Genomic DNA, 25764 nt, shown 5'->3' on the forward strand with positions numbered 1-25764 from the left:
TTAATAAACTTCAAAATAACTGAAAAGTAAGCATGCTAACATCCTGCTCTCCAGGGGCCACAGATCTAATAAAACTATAGTGCTAATGCATCCAGTGATACATCTTGAACTCTGGTTCAAGATTTTAATTTTACACAATATTAATGATCTGTTTGGGAGAATGAAAAAATGGAAAAATCTTATCTTCAAAGTTTTTGATTGCAAGAATGTTCAAATTGTGTTAGGTGATGGTTTTTGTTTTTAAAGTGAGGTTCAAGCCAGGAAATTGTTTTATGTGCTGTTTCCTAATTTTCACAGGAGATTCACCAGGGATAAATTCCTAGGTAAGGAAAAATCAATTGCAAAACTGAGTTTTACAAAATCATAAGTCTTGTTCAGCTTTGTGACACAAGTTATGCTTCTTTTTTAAAAAGTGTCCTGATTGGGGAACTAGAATGGATGAGTTAATCCCTAGCTGAAACTGAAAATATTTGGGCCTATCTTTTCAAGTATTAATTTAAGCAAGACTGTTTAACATTCCAAGCAGTGTTTTGAGTTTATGAGCATCTGGGGGCAAACTGGGGCACAAGTGGCAAAGGGGTTCTGCTGTGCCCGAGAAACTTGTGGGGCTGCCGAAGGCATCTAGTGGGGTCACTACAGAAGCGGGGGAGGGGGGAGGTCCTGATTCGACAAGGAAGTTCCTATTTCTTGTGCCAGATAGGGCAGCAGCAGAACCAAAGCAGTACAGTGAACATGGGTGTATTTTGGTCACTTTATTAAATGAGATATTAAATATTTTAAGATTCAACTACCAAACAGCACTTTGAATGGTGAAAACACAGATAGCATACTGTCTTACTTGAATGCTTTTCTTTAAAAACAATTTCCAGTCCATAATATATATTTTACAAAACAGCCTTATAGGAAGAAGTGACATCTTTTCTACAGTACTTTTATGATATTTAATACATAACTGAAAAAGCCATCTAAACAGAAATGAAGGCCAAGTTTTCACAGCTGTATGATTCAGCAGCCAAAGCTGGTCAAGGAACTGAAACATTACTATACAACTGGGACAAAAACATGTACAGGATCACAATACTAAGCAAAAACGCTTTACATCCAAAGGAATAAACAGGTTACAAAATGTGGAGAATTTAGCAGGCAAAACTGTATTACAAGCAACATTTTATTCATCATCTTATATAAGCCATTTCAACTAGAGAAAACATCTAAAACAAATATAAAAATGAGTTTTTGTTTTCTGTCTTTAAATATTGATTAAAGCTTGATGTTATACTCAAAAGCACATTATTATGCAGCTATAATGTTGTGAGAAATATGTAAGTGGTCCAAGTCTCGAAGACATCCTCATCCACATCAGGTATCTTCTTATTGTGGGAAAAATAATGGGATTTTAAAATGTTGCCTAAATTTCACATTAAGTCTTTAGAAATTCCCAACTCAGAAAATGTAGGAATGTTCTAGACAGATATATTTGCTTTCAAACAATTGTCTCAGAAAGTCTGTATTTCGTTTCTTCTGAAGTAAGCACAAATTTCGGAGCATTTCCTTTTTTACTAATTTAAAGTAATGTAATAAATTAACTCCACTGGATGACGTTGGGCTGAAGATTCACCCCAGTACTTCACTATGAAAAGAGAACTAAAAATAACTCACAATTATTTTTCCCTGTAAAACAGATGTTCCAATCACCAATCGAGAAGTATCTAGTTAAAAATAAAAATATTCTCCAAAATCAGTGCTGTCTAAATTCTAAGATTCAGGTAAGAGAAGAAAAAGGCATTGTTCCTCAAGAATGATATAGAAAGCCAAAAATCTGGACTCCAACAGATATTAGTAATTCTCACTTTTCATGGTCTGTAGTCAGTTCTGCCATCTGTACATTTTCTTCTTCCGACTCCAGTAGCACAAACACACCTGTCATTTTATTATCATGCTCGCATTCCAGAAGTTCTTCTGTTTGAAAAAAATCAGATGGACTAATGCACAAAAAAGCTTTATGTTGCCAAAACAGAAAATAGATGACTTCCATTTTTATGCTGAGAAGTAGCTGTTAGTGCTATACTTAATCGGACATTCTTTTTTCCTCGTAAGGTTGAAATAAAAAAAATTGTTTTTTTTCTCCCTCACCTTCATATTCTTAAAAGAATGAAAACTAGAGAAGAAATGTGAGATAACCAGAGATACTTCTCTATAAAAGGAGGAATTGTTTCACAACTCTGGCAGGCTGTGAAAGCCCCTTCCTCCTTCACGCTTGGAGAGCAATGGCTCCGCCAGTTCAAAATTAAGGCCGGAGCTGGTCTCCCTCCCAAGGGCCCCCGCTTTAAACTGCCCCAAGGTCCCTGGAATTCAGCAGGCTTCCTCGCTCACCCTACTGGCCGGCAACAGGACGGGGCACCAGCACCGAGATGAAGGTGTCGCTAGAAGCGCGCTTTGCGTCAGACTCAGCGCGAGACGAAGAAATGTGGCTGAGGGACAAAAAGGTACTGGATGTTCTCCCCCCCCTCCCCACCCCCAAAGAGGAAACAGTAGTGGCAGAAGGCTAGAGAAAAGAGACTTTCCTCCGGCCATGATTTAAGGCTGCAAAGTGTTTCCAGGAAACTGTAATTCAGACGTTTTAGAGCGGTAGTTTTTTTTAAAAAATATTGCACTGTCTCTAGATCATTTTCTTTATTTTTCCATCACGAATCATAAAGAGTAGAACAGACTTCTGGGTCAGTCTTGTGTGCCACGTGGGAAGAAATAGAAAAGAGTCCCATCATTTGAGGAATCAATTTTAACCAAGAACTCAGCTGCGTACACGGAGGGGTGAGGGCCGAAATGTACAGATCTGGGCGAAGTTCTCGAGGCTCTTCTCCTCCTCGGCTTCGGGGGCAGTTGGGAGAGGAAGCCTGCAGAGCCCCTTCCTGGGACGGGAGGGGCCGTTTTCACTGAAAACAACTCCGCATCTCCTGTACTCGACACATGTAAGAAGATTCCAGCCAATGTCACTGACAAAGATTGGGACAGGATAGCACGTCATATCAAAACAATACGAAAATAATAAAATAGAGGGTGTGACTAAGAGGAGGGGAACTATTTATACAGTTGAGTTCTGTTAAGCCACTGATTCCTAAAAAAATAAAAAAAGTTTCTCTCTCTCTCTCTCTGATTTTAACAATCCTTCGAGCGGCCAGTGCAAAATCACAGCGGTTTCCCTTGGGAGGGCCCGGGGCTCTTGCCACCGATGGGGGGAGGCGCTCGCTGCAGGGGCGGGGGGTGCAGGCCGCCAGCAACCGACTGGTACATTCCTCGGAGGTCGATCTGCTGGAAGTTGGAGGGGTTCATCATCAGGCCGGGGGGCTTGGGCATCATCAGGTGGCTCATGGCTGCCTGCTGAGCCTGCTGGTAGGAGAACTGTGGGTGCTGCTGCTGCTGCTGCTGCTGCTGCTGAGCCTGCTGGCTGAATTGCTGCTGCAGCCGCCGGTTCATCAGGATCCTCTGGACGCAGCTGATGAGCTGTGGGAGGAAAGGGCAGCTGTGAGCAGGCCGGAGCGCACCTTCCTTTTCAGCCGGGGGGAGGGTGAGCCCGCCCCGCCCAGGTGAGCCAGACAGGAAGCGCGATCCGATGAGCTCATGCTACTGTATTGTAAAGCTTCATTAACAGAAGTATCTGTTGCGTATCCGAAGGAGAAACTTCTCACCGCCACTTTTAACCGTCTAAATCAACCAGGACAGGCCCTTCCTAAGTTCCTTCCTCTAATCCTTAAGCCCCTGGAGGCTCCCGCCCCTCTTCTCTGATCATTTCCCTCAAGGTCATTCTCACATACCGTTGCACCGAGGGATATCCCAACTCCACCTCACATTTGCCACACTGCCACCACCGTTGCTAGCATGGTGGCATTTGCAAACGGGTGACTGGAGTGGCTGCAAGGTGACCCCAGTTCAGATGACGATTTTCTCGGCCAGCGGCATTTATCCGAGTTGCCAGAGGAATGGGCAGTCTCCGTTTTGGCCGGCTGTCACCTTATGCTTGCTGTGCTTTGCTGACAGACTGCTGTGAACTGTGGGGAGGGGATGCTTGGGGAATGGAAAGAGATACTGCTCCAAAGTCACCCAGTCGGAAGGAGTGGGGAGCCCTCCACCAAGCTGCACTTGGACTGACCATCCCGAAAACATCTTGCATGGCCTTGATTTGTGACAGGGGGGAAGCGAGGGACAGTTGAGGGGGAGTAGAACTTAGGGATTTTGGTGGGCAATTCTCAGTTCTGGCTGTGCAATACTGCAATACACTTGACCTCTAATACAGCTATACCTTTCTCAACAGATGGAGCCACGGAGGTTTTGGGTTGTGGCCACTGACAGTTTCACAGAATGTCTCATCAGAAATGTTCAAATGCAATCCTTTAACTACCAATCCCTTTTATTATGCATTAATTCCTTGAGAGGTGGCACTTTCTAGGGAGTAAAGCCCCACCGAAGCATAAAAAAGTCTGACCCCACACAGCTCCATTGTTGCCTTATTCCATTTTATATTTCAAAAGCTATTTCTAAAGGCATGCAATTTTCACTTGATTTAAACTTATAAATTAGATTGACTTTGAGGCAAGTGCGCATTCTCTTTGCATCATCTGAAATAGAAGACCAGGGGCAAAAATGGCACCGGCTCCGGGCTACAATAAAACGCTGTGCAAGGTTTACGAGCTGCTGTTCCTAAGTAGCTCAAGAGGAGACTTCCTGAAAAACCCTTCCAGGAATCTTATCACATTATTACCCCGATATCGCTACAGCTAGTTGATTTTAGAGGCTAGAAACTCTAGGGCTAGAAATTGAGAGACCCTGAGTTCCAGTCTTGTCCTAGGCACAAAACCATCCTCTATCTCTAAGAAGGATGCCACTTCCAAAATCACACCCCACCAAACCCAGTGTGGGGATCTGTCTATGTAGTCACCAGGAATCAGTAATCCTTGATGCTCCCCTCCCACCCACCCCCAATTCACCAAGGGAGAAGGGAAAGGAGGCAAGAGCAAATCCTTCCAATATTCCTCATTAAGCATTTTTCTTAATACGTGGTTTCCAGCTACGTGGAAAGGAAAAATAATGATTTCACGTTTTGGGCACTATGCCAGACTAGAGATCTTAGTTCTCCCATCCAAACGTTGTCTGGGTGCTTCCAAATCAACTTGGATACAACTCGGGGTGGGAGTGACCCTACAAGGTCCATACAAAGAAGTCACTTTCTACATCCCTACAGGAACCACCAAGACTGAGTTTTTTTCCTCACCATTTGCTGCTTGGTCAAGACATCATTATAAATAGCTTCCCGACGTTTCACATCCAGCTCCTGACTTGCCTGGCGGCTCAGAGCCAAAGCCTGGACCTGAGACTCTGTCAGGGTGAGATTCTCCTTCCACTGCGAAAGAAAAGCATCACAAAGGCCTTCAGAGAGGTTCCCAAGAGTGGCCCTTTCTCTGTGAAAAGGGCCGACTGATCGCCATGCATTCCAGCTGCTCTTCAAAGGAGAGCAAGTCCTCACATTTTCCCCCACACAAATATGGGCGATTCTCTCTGGCAGAGGCAACCTGGGATCAGCAGTGAAATGCAGAGGGGAGTTGCTGCCAATTTTGCCTCTCCGGGGATTGTGTAAGGAAGCCCAGAAGCAGCAGGCCATCTGGGGCATCGCCATGGGCAGGAATTCCCCTTCTCCTGCCAGACCTGGGCCTTCCTGCCCAATATTGTTGCAGAGTCAGGCAGCTGCTTCCCCTAAAGGACTGCCCGACCAAGACTTTGCATTTCCCCCCTTGAACGGGAGTCGCCATGAGTGGGGAGCAGAGTAAGGAAGGGCCAATTGCAAAAGAGTCAGCACTACCGAAATTGGCTCAGACTGGGCTTGAAGGCTCACTGAGGAAATATACACCACTGTCCTCTGTTCTCCTATGAAGCCAGCCATGTCCAGAGGAGCCTTCCGTCCACACACAATCAATTGACAAAGAGAGTCTGGTGCCATCCACAAATCAGATCACACACAAACTGAGCATCATCTGGTCAGGAACACCAGCACCATATGACAAGTTATATCTTCATATCTGCTTTCATCATTGATGCAACTCCCAGTTGAATGTATCTGAGCATAGACTTTATTCTGGAGATTCCAAATAAACTGGTTCTTGTTATTAATGAGAATCAGTGACATTTTTGAATAACAGTCTAACGTTTGCTCATTAACAGTTATCTAATCTAGACAACTCCAAAGAGTTGTCAACTGACTTCAGTGCCAAAATTTAAATCTTTCCCACTGTATTAACAACTCCTTCTCCTCATTAGATTTTTACCCTGCCTTTTTATATAACATTACACTGCAAAAGAAATATGTCTGTTTTTAAAAGACCTGTTAAAAATCAAAGTTTTGAAATAAAACTACACAAAAGAAATAGCAATTTATCATCTAAAGTTTGAACACGACACAACAATCTGAAAAAAGTATACAATTTCAGAACAAAAATGGATGATCACATTTTCTACCACACTTACTATAGAGGAAATAATGTCTTCAAGGGGTTGAATTCTTGCACCAGTAACACTGTTAGTTGCTTCCACAACTTTTTCTCTGCCTTGATTAATGAGGTCCTGGAAGGAATTTTGGAAGTCATCAAAACTGGTTGAACAGTCAGAAATTGAGGTGTTCTTAAATATAATGAATTTTTGTATCCACATGTCTACATATGCTTTTATATATCTAAATCATGCAAAAACAGGGTCCCATTTCAAATCATGCTATGGGGCACTAGATAGGAAAACAATTTACCCATCCTGGAGACAGATGTAAAAACATAAACATTTTCACATAGGAACAGCTTTGTTTCACTTAGCAATGGAACATGGCATCAGCAGCTTTTATATTCGAACTAATTTTCCTGAAAACAATTAAGTGCTCATGATTTGGTCTTTAATAATACAACTCAGAAATTCATACTGCACAAAAGTGTAACACTTTCAGTATGAAACAACAGTAAGACTGAACAAAAGATATAAACTATGGAATTCTTTAAAAAATGCTATTATCTACATTTCATCAAGGGCCAGATAAAAAAATAATGCTCATATTACTCTAACAAGTAACAAGCAGACAAACAGATCAGACAGAGCCTATGATCTTGCCACCTACCTCCAATTGCTGGTTGCTCATCGCAGACAAGGCTGCCAAGTTGAAGGGAATATATGGAGTCTGAGATGTAAAATTGGGGGGGAACATGTTTGGCCCCACTGGCATATTGATGCGCATTGTCAGACCCTAAAAAACCAGAATGGCATTTTTGAGTATTCAAGCTGAAAGTTTGGCTACTGAGAAATAATGCGAACAGTTTAAGTGTCAAAATGATAATAGGGCCTGGCACAAGAGAGTGCAATTTGGTAAATTTATTTTGCCTGAAAATATGCATGCCTAGCCTAAATTCAGCTGATTAAAGTGGTACTTAGTTAGCATGTATTATCCAAGCCTTGGAATTTTTTTTAAAAAAAGTATAAGCAACATTTCATTAATAAACAGAACTGATTTCTCAAACTCAAAGGAGCTCCTATATCATCATAAATGAAGAAAAATACTGCCACTCTTTATCCGAAGGAATTATACAACAACTCTCTATCCTAATTTGTGAAAGCAAAACAAAAAATGCTAATAGCATTCAAACAAAACAAAGGGCACAAATATATGGTTGGCTTAAATGTCACCCTGCAGTTTTTAAAGACCACTTCCTGAAGCTTCCATTGCAACTATAAGCTGGCACTGACGTTCTTGCAATGATACCTGACAGAGTTACAGCACTGAGAAAGAAGCCAACAGAACAGCACGAACTAATTAAATAGAGCAAAGTCTGTTCAGGGGTCAGTTCCAATTGTTAGAGCTATTTGCAACAGAAATAAGGAAACTCAATTGGCCTAAAAAGACCAGGAGTGCAGTTATCTTAACAGCTGGGAGGGAAGGGGAAAGCCAAGAGGGACTCTGGAACACAAGAATTCCTCCCAACCCAGCCCCATCTCAGAATAAATGAGTTGGAAGGGACTTTAATGCAACCTCCTCTCAAGCAGGAAGCCCTAGACCAGACATGTCAAACTCTCGATGTCACGTGACATCGCACAACGTCTTGGGATGGTTTTGCCATTGCCGGCAATGGGGTGGGTGTGGCTTCTGGATGACAGTTTGACACCCCTGCCCCAGACCATTTCAGACAAATGGTGCCCAATCTCTTCTTTAAAATCTCCAGTGTCGGAGCAGGGAAAAACCTTTCAGTGCTGCTGTTTGGCAATCACCCCATTTATCAAATTGCAATCCTGGCAGCTGAGGATCAATCCCAACTAGACCAGTTGAACCCCAGAGCCCAGTCCTCTACTGACAAATTCCCGTTTGTCTTTCTGGGATTTCTCAGAACGCAATTGAAACAGGACATAAATGAACAGCCACAACTTCCTGTTCATATAAAAATCACAGGCCACTCTCTGGCCTCTGTTTGAATATGTCCATCACCTTCCTTGGAAATTTAGTTCAGCCCCATCTGGCCTAGGATGAAGTTTCAGAATCAGTTAAGGGAATCAGCTGCTTCCTTGGAGTTAGAAGCAAAGAATTTCATAGAACCCAGAGGTTTTGTCAGAACAACAAAATACGCATCATGGCTATTGCCATAGAATTTCTGCCCATTACGTACATGTGCGCAACATCCCAAGGCATGTACAAAAGGGGTGCAGTGTTGTGATGCACATTTCGGCACACCCTCACCCTTTGATGGCCATGGTGATAGAGCAAAGAACAGAAAAAGTAGGCATGGTCTACATCTAGGACTGATAGTATTGCCCCCTTCCAGCTCCTTATTCCAAACAAAGCTTGACAGAAAAGGTGGAAACTACTGCAAAACACCCAGCTAAGTCCCAGCCCTACAAATTGATTCAGAAGAATAAAACTACTAATGGTATAAAAAACTGTCAGGATATCTAAGAGAACTAGATGGCTGCATTCTCTCTAGCCAGTTTTAAAAGTCACCCACCAAAGTAGCCAAAGAAATCTCATCTGAAAATCTAACTAAAGGAAATAGGTCCAACTAATCAGTGTTTAGAGTTGGGAAGCTAACACTTGCTTAATCAACTTAAGACTCAATAATAGTACGTTTGAGTCCAGCTGAATATCCAGCTTTTCTGAGTAAAGAGATGATTTAATAATTTCTTGCAACTTTTTGCACAGGGAGAAAGAACATGCCCCACCAAGAAACAAACTGAACTGTCTCCACAGAACTTGATACAAAGAGTCAGGAAGGGGATAATCAAAGAAGCATGTGGAAACTTTACTTTTCTAGATGTAGGCAACCAGTGGAGTGTATCAATTCATGTGTTGGATTGAACATGAAGAGACCCAAATTCAAGCCCACCCTTAAACAAAGCAGCTTACTGGGTGACCTTGAATTAGCCAATCTCTCTCATACCAAGTCACCTCACAGACAAAAGTTTTTAAAAAGTGGAGAAATAAGTATTATATTATGGCACTTTGAGCTCCTGAGGAAAGATCTGATATCTTGACAGTTTCTAGGATCATAAAAATCACAGCAAAATATAAGTTCATAACGTTTAATGGAATTCCACTGTAATTTCGTTAAAGACATCCTACAGTAGAAGACTATTCATGCTAGAAGCAATTCTTCTGTCTTTACTGAATAGACAAGGAAGTTGTAGAACTGCAGTTCCCATAAATTTTCAAGAGAAGGGGTGATGCTGTCCTAGGCCAATTTTTAGACAGAGAATACGGGCTTGGTTGTTCTAAAGTATACTACCTCAAACTTAATTGTTTAATACAACCTACCTTCTTTTCAGCTTCATATTCAGCCCAAGCTGCCTTCCTTTCTTCTTCAGTCAATTCTTCTTCCTCTTTGTGGTCTAGAAGGGAATCGTGTTCATGATAACCCACTATATGTTCTTTCTGAATCTGCAGCAGTTCAGCTAAAATTGTGTCCTAGTAGAAAAGAACAGAATATAGTTATGGGCCTAGGTGAGCACATCTGGTAAAACAAAACCTGTTTGCCTTCGCAAAGTCCTTTCTAGAAGCAGGCTTAGTAAGGACTGACAAATGTTTTAAACTTAACAGGTCATTCAATCCTGTTTGCAAAGCTGATTTCAAACCAGAATTCATGATTATGGAGTTCTGAGACTGAAAATCAATAAACTATGCCGTTTGCGCTTCCAAAAGTGATCCTACAGCATTTTACATGCAGAAATACTTCTCAAAAATGTAAGGTAAAGGTTCCCCCGCACACGCATGCTAGTCGTTTCTGACTCTAGGGGCCGGTGCTCATCTCTGTTTCAAAGCCGAAGAGCCAGCGCTTGTCCGAGGACGTCTCCGTGGTCATGACTAGACGCCAAAGGCACACGGAACGCTGTTACCTTCCCACCGGAGTGGTCCCTATTTTTCTACTTGCATTTTTACGTGCTTTCGAACTGCTAGGTTGGCAGAAGCTGGGACGAGTAACAGGCGCTCACGCTGTTAAATAATGTATAAGTAGTCAGTATTTTTGCTCCTTAAAATTCTGAGTCTTTGCCTTGACTATCTAATGCATCTCACCGTTTGAAACTATCGGAATGGTCAAGTGTGAACTACATTAGTGTGGATTAACTAATCGAAGGCAGACACTTTGTGAGATATTATGGTGTTTTCAATCTGTCATGGAAGGACGGATATCTACTGGGGGAAAAACATGCACTCTATACAAGTAAGACTTTCTCTAGTTTGGAACTGAATGTGTTCTTTTATCTACAACAGACGTCCCCAACCCCCAGTCCATGGACTGGTTCTGGGCTGCAGCATGCCGGCAACTGGTCAGCACAAAGAAGCAAAACCCCATCCGTGGGATGCAGGCAGCAGATAAAACCACACCCCCTCTGGTCTGCGGAAAAACCTTTCTCCATGGAACTGGTCCCTGGTGCCCAAAAGGTTGGGGACCTCTGATCTAGAACTCTTGTTTTCTGAAGAACATTTGTATTTAGTTACTGGTAGGAAGCATCTTTCTGTTATGTAGTTAATCACTTATTCAATCTTGGGTAAGAAATCTTGTGTCCGCATAGCAATACAGCTCCCAGAGTGACTTTGGATTTCTCACCAATTTTCAGTACCTTACCTCAGTGCTGTAAAGGTAAGTGAATGGACGTGTGTGTGTGTGTGTGTGTAAAATATTCTAACTTGTGAAGTGAGGGATGAGCAGCAAATAAAATAAAATAAAAATAAAACAGTTCTCTCATGCTTTCTAAAGAATCTCAAGCACAAGACCATAAACATCAACCCAGAGACAGAAAACGGAACAGATCTGAAGCTCACTTATGTTAAATTGAAACTCTACTTTGCTCAGCGTCTTTATGTGGATAGCACAAGCATTTACAGAAATCTTTGGTATGAAGGTGGAAAACCAAATCCTCCCCAACCTACCAAGCTCCAAGATTTCCCAGAAATGCGTAAAATAAAGGTGGGATACAAGTCAAATCCATCAATAAATGTTTTTAAAAACTGCCCGTGCTGGTTACGATTGTGGAGGTTGCATTCTAAATCAACAGCCCTGGAGGGTGTCACATTTAGGGAAGACAATATAAGTAAAACTGGGATATCTAAGAGGGGGAGACAACTAGTAAAATAGAATTTGAGAATATGCCAATTAAAAAAATATCAGATCCAAAAGTTCAGTTAACATAGTAAGATCTTGTTCATACTTAGTACAACAAAATTTAACTGACTGCAGAATTCTTAAGACATACATGTACATTAGTTCCTATGGAAACAATACTGTTGAGCACAGTGAAATTTAATCCATGCACACCATGCCAATGTATTCGTAACAATGTGGTTTAGATTATTGTCAACTGGGTAAATCTGTATGGCTTTGTCTGAAATGCGATTTCTATTCAATATACATTAAGGAAAAAAATAAAATTTCTACTTTCATGAAATCTTTGCCCAGTACTCAATCATTCAATTAAAAGTATCTATTTATGGCTGAAGATGTGAAGAGTTATTTCAAAAACAATTCTGAACAAAATAAACAGAGATGGCAGGAATAGACTATTATATGATAATATAAATTGTCTCCTAAAATAATCTTTCTAATAGTATTTATGTCCCAAAGAATTTGACAATGGACACCAAATGTGTAGAAAAACACAAAGAATGAATATATCTAATAAGTGAGGTTTTGTAAAAAATCAAATTAGGACACAACAGCTGATCGTTTTTTGTTCATTGCTTTTTCTTTTTAGATATTTCCTATGCACAGAGCTGTTTATAGGAAGCATTTCATATGTAGTCTATTAATCCTCCCCAAATTTCAAGACATTTTTCATACCTTTTTAAGCATCTGATAAGGCAGAAATATTGACAATGTATTTAGCTACTGCATTTTAGATAATACTCAACCTATGAGTCTACTCTGGAGATTCTCAGGCATTCAGGTCATGGTTGTTTTCAAAAGGCAATTGAACATTTTGCTTCTCATCCAAGAAGCTCTATCAGTTCTGACTGGATGGCGGGTGGAATATAAAAATCATATTTCTTTGCAGTCACCTGGTTTTAGCACTCTCTCTGAGAGCTGCTGAGGCCACTTGAGGGTTTGTGTGTCCTCAGGGTCACCTGAATAGTGCAAATGGGCGTGGATCTTCCCACCCCAAATGCCCAACCCTCCTCCCCATTTCCATGGCAGCCCAGAGCAAGCAAGCTTCAAAGAATACACTTCAGATGGGCCTGTACATGTGCTTCCTTGAGCAGAGTAACCTTGCAGGTGCTGCAGGATTTCAGTCCTTCACGGCGTAGTGCATTACAATTGTTTTCTTGGTGACTATGGTTCCAGCTGCCTTGCGACCAACAAGTAGGCTGGCTTGGTCACTCAACAGTGAAGCGGGCACAGCAGCGCCTGCATTTTCTGCGTCACATGAGAAAAGCTCATCTTCCTTCCCCTGTCCTGACCACTTTCTACAGAGATGAAATTAGAAATCAGGGTCCAGCACATATCAAACGGATATATCTTGCATTGATAGAAATTGACTCAGAAACAGAACTTGTTAAAGATTGTATGATAAAGCGGGCTCAGAATATTCAAGAGGTTATCACAATGGACACTTGGGAAAAGATTTGGGTGAGGAACGTAAAATTTACACAAGCTCAAAACTTAAGAGATAACTTTTACAAAATGTTTTATAGGTGGCATTTAGATCCTAAAAAGCTTGCAAATATGTATCCGAACTATCAACCTAAATGTTGGAGATGTGGTGGCGAAGATGCAACGTATTTTCATATATGGTGGACCTGTAAAAAGGTTAAGGCTTTTTGGATTAAAATCTGGTGGAATATGCAGAAGATATTTAAGCAAAAGATAAAGTTTTGTCCGCAATTGTTCTTATTGGGCATAATTACAGATACTACTGTTGTGGACACCAAGTTGATGTTGAACTTAATTACAGCAGCAAGACTTTTAGTAGGTCAATATTGGAAGAAGGAGGAACTCCCGACTATAGAAGAATGGACTCTAAAAGTTTCTGACCTGGCGGAAATGGCAAAGATTTCAGCTTATTTGAAAGATCATTCGCAACAACGTTATATTATGGAGTGGAAAAAGTGGATTGATTATATCCAGAACAAATATGGGACTAAAAAGTTTCACTTAGCATTTGAATAAGTTTTTTTCTTTTTTTTATGTGATATTAGTATTGCTTGTAGTCATTTCATATGAGCTAGAGTGCGATAGACTTAATAGTTTATTGTTGTTAGCATATGGTTGTTTATGATTGTTTTTTGCTTTTATACCTTGTATTTAGCTCTGGGAAGTCGGGGAGGGGGGAGGGGGGAAGGGGGGGAGGGTTAGGGAGGGGTGGGTGGAGGGAGGGGGGAGGGATTGTTAAAGATAAAATGTATTGTAAAACTTTTCAATAAAAAAAAACAGTGAGAAACTGGTGAAGCGGGCACAGCAGCACCTGCATTTTCTGCGTCACATGAGAAAAGCTCATCTTCCTTCCCCTGTCCTGACCACTTTCTACAGGAGGACGATCGAGAGCATCCTGTCATACAGCATCACAGTCTGGTTTGGAAGCATCCCTGCTTCAGACAGGAAGGCGGTGCAGAGTAGTGAGGATGGCAGAAAAGAGTTCAGTTCCCTCCCTCCCATCCAGGACATAGCACAGAAGCGTTGCTTGAGCAGGGTCCGTAAGGTTATCTGGGACACTACTCATCCTCTTCACGACCTGTTTTCCTGGTTCCCTTCTGGGAGGAGGGGGCTTCGTGGTATCCGAAGCAGAACATCCAGATTCAGCCATAGTTTCATTCCATACAGCATTAACCTTGTGAACTCTCAAGCTTCCTCCTTCCATTATATATTCAAGATGGACAGTGTTTAATATTTTATTGTTATGTATATATAGGGGTGTGGGTCTATACATAGGTTGTATATAGTAATATTTTAGGCGTGTGTCATGTATGTGTTTCACTTTGAGAGCGGGCAACTAAATTTCATTTTTGATGTGTGCCGTTGTGCCCACAGTAAAAAATGACAATAAAGATTATCTTATTTTATCTTATTCCTCAGTATTTTCATGATCATTGAAACTCCACGAGGTGAATCTTGCATGGAGTCCCAGATCAAGGGAGATGGGACAGTTATTTTGTGTTTCTTCCATTTGTGAATAATCACACCAACTGTTGTCACCTTCTCACCAAGCTGCTTGACAATAGTTTTGTAGCCCATTCCAGCCTTGTGTAGGTCTACAATCTTGTCCCTGACATCCCTGGACAGCTCTTGGTCTTGGCCATGGTGGAGAGTTAGGAATCTGATTGCTTCTGTGGACAGTTGTCTTTTATACAGGTAACAAACTGAGATTAGCACTCCCTTTAAGAGGGTGCTCCTAATCTCAGCTCGTTACCTGTATGAAAGACACCTGGGAGCCAGAAATCTTGCTGACTGATAGGGGATCAAATTCTGGATTGTTGTTGTTGTTTTTATGTCTCTCACTGTTAAAATAAACCTACCATTAAAATTATAGACTGATCATTTCTTTGCCAATGGGCAAAAGTACAAAATCATGAGGGGATCAAATAATTTTCCCCTCACTGTACAAAACAATATACAGGTAGACCTTGATTTACAACAGATCATTTAGTGTTGTTCAAAGTTACAGAGGCACTGAAAAAAGTGAATTACGACTGTTTTTCACACTTACAACCACTGCAGCATCCCCACGGTCACATAGTCAAAATTCAGACGCTTGGCAACTGACTCATATTTATGAGAGTTGCAGTACCCCACGGTCATGTGATCACCTTTTGCAACCTTCAGACAAGCAAATTCAATGGGGAAGCCAGATTTACTTAACAATCGTGTTCCCAACTTAAGAAATGCAGTGATTCACGTAACAAGTGTAGCAAGAAAGGTCATACAATGGGGCAAAACTTCTGTCTCACTTAGCAACAGAAATTTTGGGCTCCATTATGGTCCTAAGTTGAGGACTATCTGTATTCATATCTGTATCTCATGCCATTATCTTTGCTTTTAAAAGTATTTTTTTAATACTTTGATGACAACAAAGAGAAGATATTATTCTTGGGCTTAAAAATGTGGCCACCATAGCTAACTGGCTGTGGTCAGAAACAAACTAAAAAAGCCTTCACCCTCCTGGCTGTTCTGGTTTCCTTTTTCTAGCAAGGACAGAAGGCTTACGTATTTTGCAACTAGAGATGGTAACTGCATAGAGGAGCTTACTTTGGGTAACATGGGTGTGTCTCTTTTCTTCTTCTTTTCTGAATTGGGATCATCCAGTAAATCTGGTTCAAATGTGTAAAGTTCTGTGAGTTCATTCATCGTAAAATGGCGTTCAACCTGTTGCTGATCAACCACTCGGAAAGACAATGACTGTTTGGTAACCTGTCTATCATAGATCTTGTCTTCCATGGTTCCCTTTAAAAGAAAAATACATTAATGCAGGCAATGGTATTAGTATTTTGCTGTGTTTATTATTAGTTCCACCAGGCTCATAAACCCTTCAAGAATATTTAATCTCATTCACTCACGTAATATTGTAGTTATTCTGATTAGATGAATAGCCTTTCTTCAGGTAAGCATGTTTTTAAAGGCAGGTAGAAAGTTACTACAGTTTTAAGATGCCAACGTCATGCATGGTGGCAGTAACAGGAATTATGCAAATGATATTATCATTTCCAGAAAACTAAAAGCAGAAATTTATCTTGACACAACACATGGTCAAAAATCTATTCTCTGATAATGTCATTAGCAAACATCATTTGGCTACCGAGAAACGGACCTTATCTTGTGATGATATCAAAACTGTTGATCCTCCTCTTTAATCTTTGACAGGCTCTGAAAACATGTTAAAATCAATGCAAATCCCTTTTACAGAGAACAGCAGGCAACCTGAGGGCTTTCCTTCCTTCTCCCACAGGAAAATCACCTAGAGGAGGGGTCCCCAACCCCTGGGCCGTCGCTTGTTAAGAACCAGGCCACGGAAGTGGCAGGCTTGCATGGGACCATCCCCCCCCCCCGGTCCACAAAGCCGGAAAGGTTGGGGACTACCAACCTAAAGAATGGCACCTCAGCCATACTCCACAAGGGGCGGTTACAGTATTCAGTCTTTCAAACACATAACAATATTATTGTACTTTATGTCATTTGAAATCTTTCAGAATGTGAGAGCACCCCACCAGATCAGGCCTAAGGATTCGTGGTCCAGCATCCTCTATCTCAGTGTTTATCAGCTTTAGCAACTTTAGGATGTGTGGGCTTCGACTTCCAGAATTCCCCAGCCAGTGTGCCTTTTAGATTCTTATTTAAAAACTAAAACATATTAGGGCACCCAAGACTTGTCTTACTTTTTGAACCGGCCCACTTTGTTTCAAAGGCCATTTCAAAGAGGACAGAATATTTAGATCAGATTGGGGTCAACTATATGGGATGACAACTTACTATGAACATGTCCTATTGTTTTCTTTCTATTTGTGTATTTGCATTAGTTTTATACTTCTGATATGGTTAGATAACTAAAAAAACTTTCTATTCTATTCAAAAGAGAAATATATAGCATCTAACACAGTTTGAAATTGTACCTGGATGAAATTTAAAAATAAAGATTATGCCTTTTGTAAAATAACTTTAAGCTACAGTGAAATTAATAAATATGACAATATATTACACGTCATCCTTGTGATATGCTCTGTAGAATGTTAAAAATTTGAACTACAAGAGGTGTTGTAATGAATGATTCCAAATATACTTGAAAATCAGACTTCAATTATATGGAAAAAATTCAGTTCTGACTTACCTGAGCTAAAAATCGGTACACATATACTGGTTTAGTTTGCCCAAAACGATACACTCTGAAGATACTCTGAATATCGTAAGATGGGTTCCAAGAAGCATCAAAAATAATTACTCTATTTGCTGCTACGAGGTTTATCCCGAGGGAGCCTGCTTTAGTAGAAATAATAAACAAGCGACCTCTGCAAAAATAAAGAGTAAAATAAGGTATTAAATAGGCTAAATTTGAGCCTTGGTGGAGCAGTGGGCTAATGCCTCCTTAAGTAACACCAGCTGCCTGCAATTAGTGCAGGTTCGCATCCCACCAGGCTCAAGGTTGACTCAGCCTTCCATCCTTCCCAGGTAGGTAAAATGAGGACCCAGATTGTTGGGGGCAATTAAGCTGACTTTGTAATAATGCCGCTGGGGTGTGTGTGAAAGCCCTAATAAGCAGGCATATACATAGAATAAAGGCTACTGCTAAGCTTGTAAGCCGCCCTGAGTCTTCGGAGAAGGGCGGGATATAAATGTAATTTAAAAAAAATAAAAAAAATAAATTTAATAGGCTGAAAAAGTAGCATGAAATCCTTTTGAAATGGTAATATTATGAGTTGCATTGAGTTTGTGTCTTGTAAAAACTATTATGTCAGAGATAATGCGTCTAAGATAGAAAAGTAAAATATCAGCCTAATTCAGCCTATGGAATATTGTCACAAATTATGTATAATTTATACTCCAACAAATGATTATTGAAGAAATAGAATTGCACGCAACTCATGACTGAAGGGAAATCATTTCACTAGGAGTGTCAGTCCCTTCTTTTAAGAGCTTTTGTAAACTGACCCTCGTGTCCTGAACTACGATGAACAGCTTTTTTGTACCAATTGCCTATTTTCTTCAAGATGCTCTCCGTCCTCCTCTACTTCATCCGACAGGACAGTCTTTCTCCCCCGTAGCCCTTCCGTACCTACATGCACCACACTGTGAATTTGTGAGCCCAAGAAGAAGAAAAAATTGGTTTCTGCGTCAACTGCTTCTCTAATTATAACAGTGGGCATTGTCTTCTGAAGTTTTGTTCCTTCATGTTAAGCAGCAGACCTATCTTGCGCTCTCTGCTTTTTTCTTTAACAAGCGATTCCTGAAGTTTTTCTCACTTTCAGCCATCAAAGAGATATCATCAGCATCTCTGAGGCAGCCATTTTAACTCCACTTTCTCTTTTTTTCTAATCCAGAACAACATATTCTGCATGTACATTAAGCTTATTATACATTAAGAGCTATTATCCACAATTTATTGCGTACAATCAAAAGCTGTTGTATAATCAGTAAAGTAAAAATAGGTCGCTTTTTGCAATTCCCTTTCTGTTTCCATGATCCACTGGATGTAAGGAATATGTTTCTGAATGCCCTGTTTCTTCTGAACCAGCATGGACAGTATCTCTGGCAGCTCTTGTTGCAAAGACTGTTGAAATCTAGCATTAACATTAGCATAAGACAGTTGTTGAATGTTTTAAACATTACTTAGCAATGCTCTTTTTTTGGAATATAGATGGATGTTTTCCAGTCTTTTGCCCACTGCAGTGTTCTTCATATAAGCATTTCAAGTTGCATAAAGCATTTAATGGCATCATTTTGTATGTTTTTAAACAGTTTTACTGGTAATTCCTGCAGATTTCCTATTTCTAATTTAATATTCCAGAACATATGGTTCTGATTCAGTGGTCAAATTTAGAATCATATTTGCATTGTATACAAGCACAGGCCTTAACACCTTTTAGATATGGCATTTCTTCTGTGAGTTTCATATCCACAGTCTTTCATATTTGTTTATAAATCTCATTTCAATAGTTGGAAAAAAAGGCAATTGATTAGACTGGCCCAAAAGTCACGGGCTACTGGCCTACAGATAAGGCTCCCTTACATACCCTTTCATTCTTACCTGATGTTGGTTACATCATTAAACTCTTCTGCCCACTTTTTTCTTGACTGAGCAGTAGTAGAACCATCCAACCGATAATAATCAATATTTCTGAACCATTTTCCTTCACCTAGGAGTTTAAAAAGCATGGGTTTAAGTGTATTTTACAAGGAGGCAAGTGTTTATCATCCTCTGACAGTTTCCATTTCTTTTAAAAATATTATTATTAATTCATGAAAGCTTCTAACTTTTAACTGAATCTGTCTGAAAGGCCGCCACCAGACTCCTTCTAATTATAAGATCTGACACAATGGAGACATGTAGCAGACTTTTCCCAGATATCCACACATTTCTTGGGTGATATACTCAAGAAATATATAAATGGTACACTGTTTTCTCAGTGAAAAACTATATTCTTGCTTTAAAACTGTATTGGGTTTTTTTCTGCCTCTTAAACGCCTATGAAATACAGAGAAAGAGGCAGCACTAGTCATTATTTAAGGCACAAAGGCATGTTTTATCATTCTTATAATAAATTCTATTTTTTATATCTAACAATAATTTAGAACTAAAGTTAGGGTTAACATAGATTGCCACAGACTAAAACTAATGAACTGAAATGTAACTTACAGAATGTGATGTACTCAACTTCAATTCTGCCACAATTAAACACCTTTTTATATGCTTCATTTAAACAATTTGCATTATAAACAACTTTTATTTTGAAGGATTTCAAATAAAATACTAGTTAAGTATAAATTTCACAGAATTAACTAAACATATCTTTAAAGATGGGTGGGTGGATGGCTTAGAGGGATGGATACTTGTTAACTGTATTTTATCACTGAAATTTTCATTCGAGGAAATAGTTTTCTGGTTTTTGTACTGATTGATCTGTCCCCTGGAAATTACATTTTCTAAATAAATTTTACAATTCAATGTTTAATCACTGTAGACAATATTTATAACAGCTAGTTGCTCTGCTTTTTAAACATGTTGCTTGCTATAGTCTCTGTAAGTGGCAAAAAGGATTTTAAAATATGGGTGATGAAAGCAAAATCTATTTTTTACAACTTTGGTTTCAAAATAAAGCAATGTAGCTATCCTAGAAGTAGAGGATTTGTGTTATTTCAGGGAGTCCTGAATGCTATAATTTTTCAAAAAAACAAAGGCCTCCCCACTCCACAGGATATATAACCACTTAAACCAGAACTATTAATCAAATTAATTCCATCGTTAGATTAGATCACCATTTCTCAACCATGTTAATTGGCTGGGGAATTCTGGGAGTTGACGTCCACCTATTTTAAATTTGACATAGTTGAGAAAAACTGAATTAGATTCTTCCTAAATTCAGGGACTTAAAACTGTGAGATTAGAGAAACCTCACATTTTTCTCCCAAAAAAGAATATCATTACTGATCTGTGAAAAATATGGATACAAGGAGAGACTTTACAAAAAAGCACTTCTTATTCTGAACACAATAGTATAAGCAATTCCTTATCTCTGCCTCTGAAAAAAGAAGAATGAATGGACTTGTTGAAAGGACAAATAATAATTGAAGGAAAAACTGAAGACATAAAAGAAGAAAAAGGAAGATGACAAGAGCCTCACACTGCTTTTCTCACAGTGCGTGATGGGTGAAAGAGCCAGAGAAAGAGGTTTTAACCAGAAGATAAGGGTCTTGAAGACACCACTGCTCATAATGCTCTTTTATTTAACATGCCAGCTCAGAGATAGAATTTTTTTCTCTTCCCATCTCCACTTTCTTTAACTTCAAAGGGAGACGCTCTTCTACATTTCTGCTAGCTGGATATTTTTTATAAAGTTCATCATAAGCTCACCAGGCAGGTAAAATGAGCCATCTATTCAGTTGGGGCAAAAAGAACTCAAATGCCACAAATCTGTGCACGTACTCTCCAGAATTATAAAAGCTGCAGAAAGCCAAAGATGGAAGGAAAAAAAATCAAAAGTTCAAATATTAAAACCTAAGACCACAGCAGTGTAATTTGTAGTTTAAAGTCTGCACCAAAGAGACTTCTGACTGAACAATTTCAACAGTGGCAGCTGCCACTGCAGATCACACCTTAGTCCCAAAGGACAAAGTAATACTGGGTGACTGTGCCTCCTTGCAGTGTTTCTGATAACAGAAAGGCACTTTCACAAAGCAAAAATATCTTTATCCACCTGGGAAAGAAAAAAATCAATCTCAAAGCCTTGGTGGAGCAGTGGGCTAATGCCTCCTTAAGTAACACCAGCTGCCTGCAATTAGTGCAGGTTCGCATCCCACCAGGCTCAAGGTTGACTCAGCCTTCCATCCTTCCGAGGTAGGTAAAATGAGGACCCAGATTGTTGGGGGCAATTAAGCTGACTTTGTAATAATGCCGCTTGGGGTGTGTGTGAAAGCCCTAATAAGCAGGCATATACATAGAATGAAGGCTACTGCTAAGCTTGTAAGCCGCCCTGAGTCTTCGGAGAAGGGCGGGATATAAATGGAATTAAAAAAAAGGGATAAAGCACAAGGTTTTAAAGGCTGTGTTATGCTGCATTGTGAAAAGAATATAAAATGGGAAATGTGGGTGTGGAAGATTTGCAGATCTCTAAGTGGATATTTGCTTACTCACCTTTATATATTACTGGCTTTCCTTCTTCTTTGTCCCGGCTTGCTAACTCCAGAAAATCTTCTATCAAGTCCAGTGAAATCAGAGATTGGCTGAACACTAAACTGAAAATGGGAATTGGGAAAGATTATCAGTTTTCACACATGTAATTAGCATACTGATGTGTTGTGCTTGGTACCATCAACTCAGTTTATAAATGGAAGGGAATATTAAAAAGCTTGTTTTTCTGGTAATTTTATGGGGAAAAGCCCACGGCACTGTTGAAGTCTTGTCCCCCTGGGTTTCTGGATTGCAGATGTTCTATCACCTAAGAGGGGAATTTCATTGAGTTCAGGCTAACTGTTGCACTCATGTTACCTAGTAGAGCAATGAAACATCTCCAACGAAGAACCAAACTCTCACAACTCCAGCCATAAAACATACCAACCCCGAGCTGCACATATTTGCTACCATTGCAAAGAAGAATATAGAAATATAAAGTACACAAACACAGATTATTCTTGACTTACAACCGGTCATTTAGCAACAGTTCAAAGTTACAACAGACCCCCCAACTTCTGACAGTTTTCCCCGTGATCACATGGTTGCATTTTGGTTGCTCAAATTTATGGCTGCTTGCAGCATCCTGTGATCACAAGAACATGATTTATAATATTTTTTGCTGCATTTTGGCCTTCCAGTTTCTGGCAAAAAGCTCCCATAGCTGCCAATGGGTTTGCTTAATAACCACCCCCTTCACTTAATGACCATCATAAAAAAAGTTGGGCATGATCACATGGTCCATGTGCTGAACAACCAGCACAACTTATGACCGTAGTTTGGGGCTCAATCATGGTCATAAATCAAGGAGTACCTGTATTGCAAGCTAAAAACGGAAGATTTTTTTTCCCTAATCACTAAGAGTCACTTACACTTTATCTCCAAGTTCTTCAGCCATGCGCAGGATTTCAAAGAGAAGCATCATCTTCCCCGAATGCTCCAGAACTTCAGCATCACCATCAGCCACAAAACCCTTATACCAATCCGGGGCGGGGCTGCCTGGACTGGAGGAAGTAGCTTTACCTTAGAGGAGTTAAAAAGGGAAGAAAGTGTCACTTAAAAATGCAAAGCACCGGCTCCTCTCAGAGTAGTCAACCACGAAAATAAAATTTCTTAGCCAAACTTACACTTTGATTATAACATCATAGTATTATATCTTATCCTACACCTAAGCTTTAATCCTTAGGTTTAGGGAGAGAAGAGGAAAATATTGCTTCCTGGCCAGGGAAGGAGCAGCTAAACAGCTAAAATATATATTTGCAGTTTATCTCTGCAATCTTTACACAGTATTTCCTTCCCCTACATAGGACTGGCCTCTGGCCCTGCGACCCTTTCTTTGTCTTCTTAAACTCCTGCTGTTGAGGATGATTTTTTTACACCCAGCTCTTCCTGTGGCTGGTGCTGAACTTCAGGGCCTCTCTAATGAAGCTCCACCGAGGCTCCCATCCAACGTCTGGCCGTTCACGTCCAATCCAGAGTTAAGTCTTGACACACTGCTGGGCTGAGCTGTCTACACTGATGATGAGGGGCGTTATCTTTGGATGACCCCACCAAAGACAATTCTCTTAGTGAGGGGTTGAATCTTTACTGTGGTTTTTAAAGCATAAACTATGGATTTCTCCAATTTCTTAAGCATTTATAAATCCTTTTAACTCCAACTGTGATTCATTTTATGTAGCTTAAGCCAATCATCGGTTGTGATCACATATTGTGTATGCATATTTAACAACTTTAATGTCACTTTGAATGTATACCAATCGGCATACATCAAAATGAAATTTCATTGCATACAGCTCTCAAAGGGTCACCACCTCCAATAAACACTCCTTGTTCGTGGCCAGCTCGTTTCAGACCATCCATTTTAGCCCTAGGGAGTGAATGATGGCAAACAGGACAGATGGAAACAGAGCTCCGTGTTGATTAGCCCTCAAATTAGCTTGTATTCCTGCACGACAACCTCGCCTCCTTTCCTGTCTCTTCCACCTTTTCCTTAAAGAGACCTTGCTTTTTTTCACCCACGGAGCACGCTGCTGCCACCACCAACTCCTCCAAAAGCCTCTCTCTCTTCCTCTGGGCCTGCCGACAGCCTCATCCAGTTCCTTCACTCCATAAGCCCTGGGACCGCTCCTCCTCTGCCTCCTTCGGAAACAGCCCTGATTTGCAATAGAATCCGTCGCTGGGCCAGCAGTCAGATCTTGCTGCTGGCAGAACAATTTCAAACAGCGCCGACGACTTTTAACAGTCTCACCAACGGTTCCAAAACAGCTAGAAACTCGCCATGTGTCAGAATCCAGTTATATTTCATTTCTATCTATCTTCTCTGATATAAAACCAATTCTTACTATCTCTCGGATTCCGTCATACTACTAAGGGGGAGGGGGGTATGCACAGGGTTTTACTACGTTCACTTCCTCTATTCACTACAAAGTAACCTTTTGTTGATTCACTTCGGGTCTGCTAACCATAACAATGTGGCCATCTGCCTTTCATCCTATGCCTCTCTGAACTTCTCCTCTACTGGCAGCGGGAGAAAAGGGGGGGGGGAGATGCAACACCTGGAATCTGGGTAGAGAGAGGATTGAATGATCCTGCCAACCGGAGCCGGATGTCAAGTTTCCGATGGATGAGCTCTTCAAAGGACTCTTGAGGCATTGTTTACCTTAAAAGTCTTTTATTAGAGCCCTATAACATCAACAATGCTTGCTGGAAGCTGGAATCTGAATTCCCCTTCCCTTAGCACAATAATATTAAACACTATTCTCCTCCTTTCATTGCTGTCATTAATCACATTCTCCAATTAGTTTGAAGGGTCAGTTTTCCCTTCTGTTAGACAACCTGCCAAATTCTATCTTCTCTTATTTCGAGACAGCCTTGAGACATTCATCCTCCTCCCCCCAGCATCAACTGATTCTAGCTCTAAAAGTAACACACAAGTTTTAAATATGAAATAGCTACTTCTTCATCTGTTGTCAAAGTAAGAACATCCGATGTTAGCAGCGTTGACACCAGACTGATGTTATTTTTCCTGGAGTTAACACTTAGAGATCTGCGGGGTAGGGGCTGCTTGGGAACACTTTAAAACATTGAATGGTGGGGGATGCCCCAGATCCTGTCTAGAATGCCTACTATCAATTTCTCTTAATAAAAATTCCTGTAGGAAGAGACCGTTTCCAAGAGTTCTGTTTTCTTAAGATGTAGATTGAAGTGGGTCCTTATACCATGCCAGCAAAGATTGTTGGTTGTATGTTACCTTAGTTCCACCACGTTGCTCAAACACATGAAAACCTTCCTATGTCCCTTAATATCCCTCCCAAAATTTTTCATCTTCAAGAGCCAATGCAGCCACAGCCGATCTAGGCGCCGCCATCTTAGAAGCTTATTTAATGGACTGAAATTCCCTATGCAATTCTTAAAATGGGATACAATGTGACTTTAGTAAGTTAACCAGGCTAAAGAAATAAATCTGCAGCCAGTTATTAAGACATTTGTTTAGGAAATAAAAACAAAAAATTCTTAGCTAGAATCCTGGTACTAAAGACTATCAAATAGTTATAAATAGTAAGTTTTTATACTTCAGTTAATGTGATATCTACCTTGGCTCAGCTGGATGTCAACAAATGGTATATTATCTGACAATTTACATTTCCAGGAAATACCTTGAATTGTAAAATATTCTATTCCTTTGTAACTAAAAATATATATTCCGTCTATACTGGTGCTATTTAAATACACTGTTTTATTTCAAATTTAACTTATTTTTAAGTTAAAAACATTATATATATATATATATATATATATATATATATATATATATATATATATATATATATATATATATATATATATATATATATATAATGTTTTTAACTTAAAAATAAGTTAAATTTGAAATAA

At 40.1% G+C, this 25764-nt stretch overlaps 1 protein-coding gene across 3 annotated transcripts in view; it reads right to left on the reverse strand.

The window, feature by feature from the left end:
- Positions 1-737: 737 nt before the first annotated feature.
- The window catches only part of ATRX (ATRX chromatin remodeler), a 118964-nt gene continuing 93937 nt past the window's right edge, over positions 738-25764 (reverse strand). For all 3 annotated transcript variants that reach the window (XM_081336832.1, XM_081336831.1, XM_081336833.1), the window contains 10 exons: positions 22743-22893; positions 21835-21935; positions 19231-19339; positions 17317-17494; positions 15744-15938; positions 9824-9973; positions 7148-7273; positions 6514-6609; positions 5267-5395; positions 738-3501 (listed from right to left, as the gene is read on the reverse strand). In XM_081336832.1, coding sequence (XP_081192958.1) covers positions 3187-3501; positions 5267-5395; positions 6514-6609; positions 7148-7273; positions 9824-9973; positions 15744-15938; positions 17317-17494; positions 19231-19339; positions 21835-21935; positions 22743-22893 — 1550 coding nt within the window. In that variant the 3' untranslated portion in view covers positions 738-3186. The remainder of the gene's footprint in view (positions 3502-5266; positions 5396-6513; positions 6610-7147; positions 7274-9823; positions 9974-15743; positions 15939-17316; positions 17495-19230; positions 19340-21834; positions 21936-22742; positions 22894-25764) is intronic.

The sequence above is a fragment of the Vipera berus genome (assembly GCF_964194415.1).
Source record: "Vipera berus genome assembly, chromosome: 11".
In the NCBI taxonomy this organism is placed as follows: Eukaryota; Metazoa; Chordata; class Lepidosauria; order Squamata; family Viperidae; genus Vipera; species Vipera berus.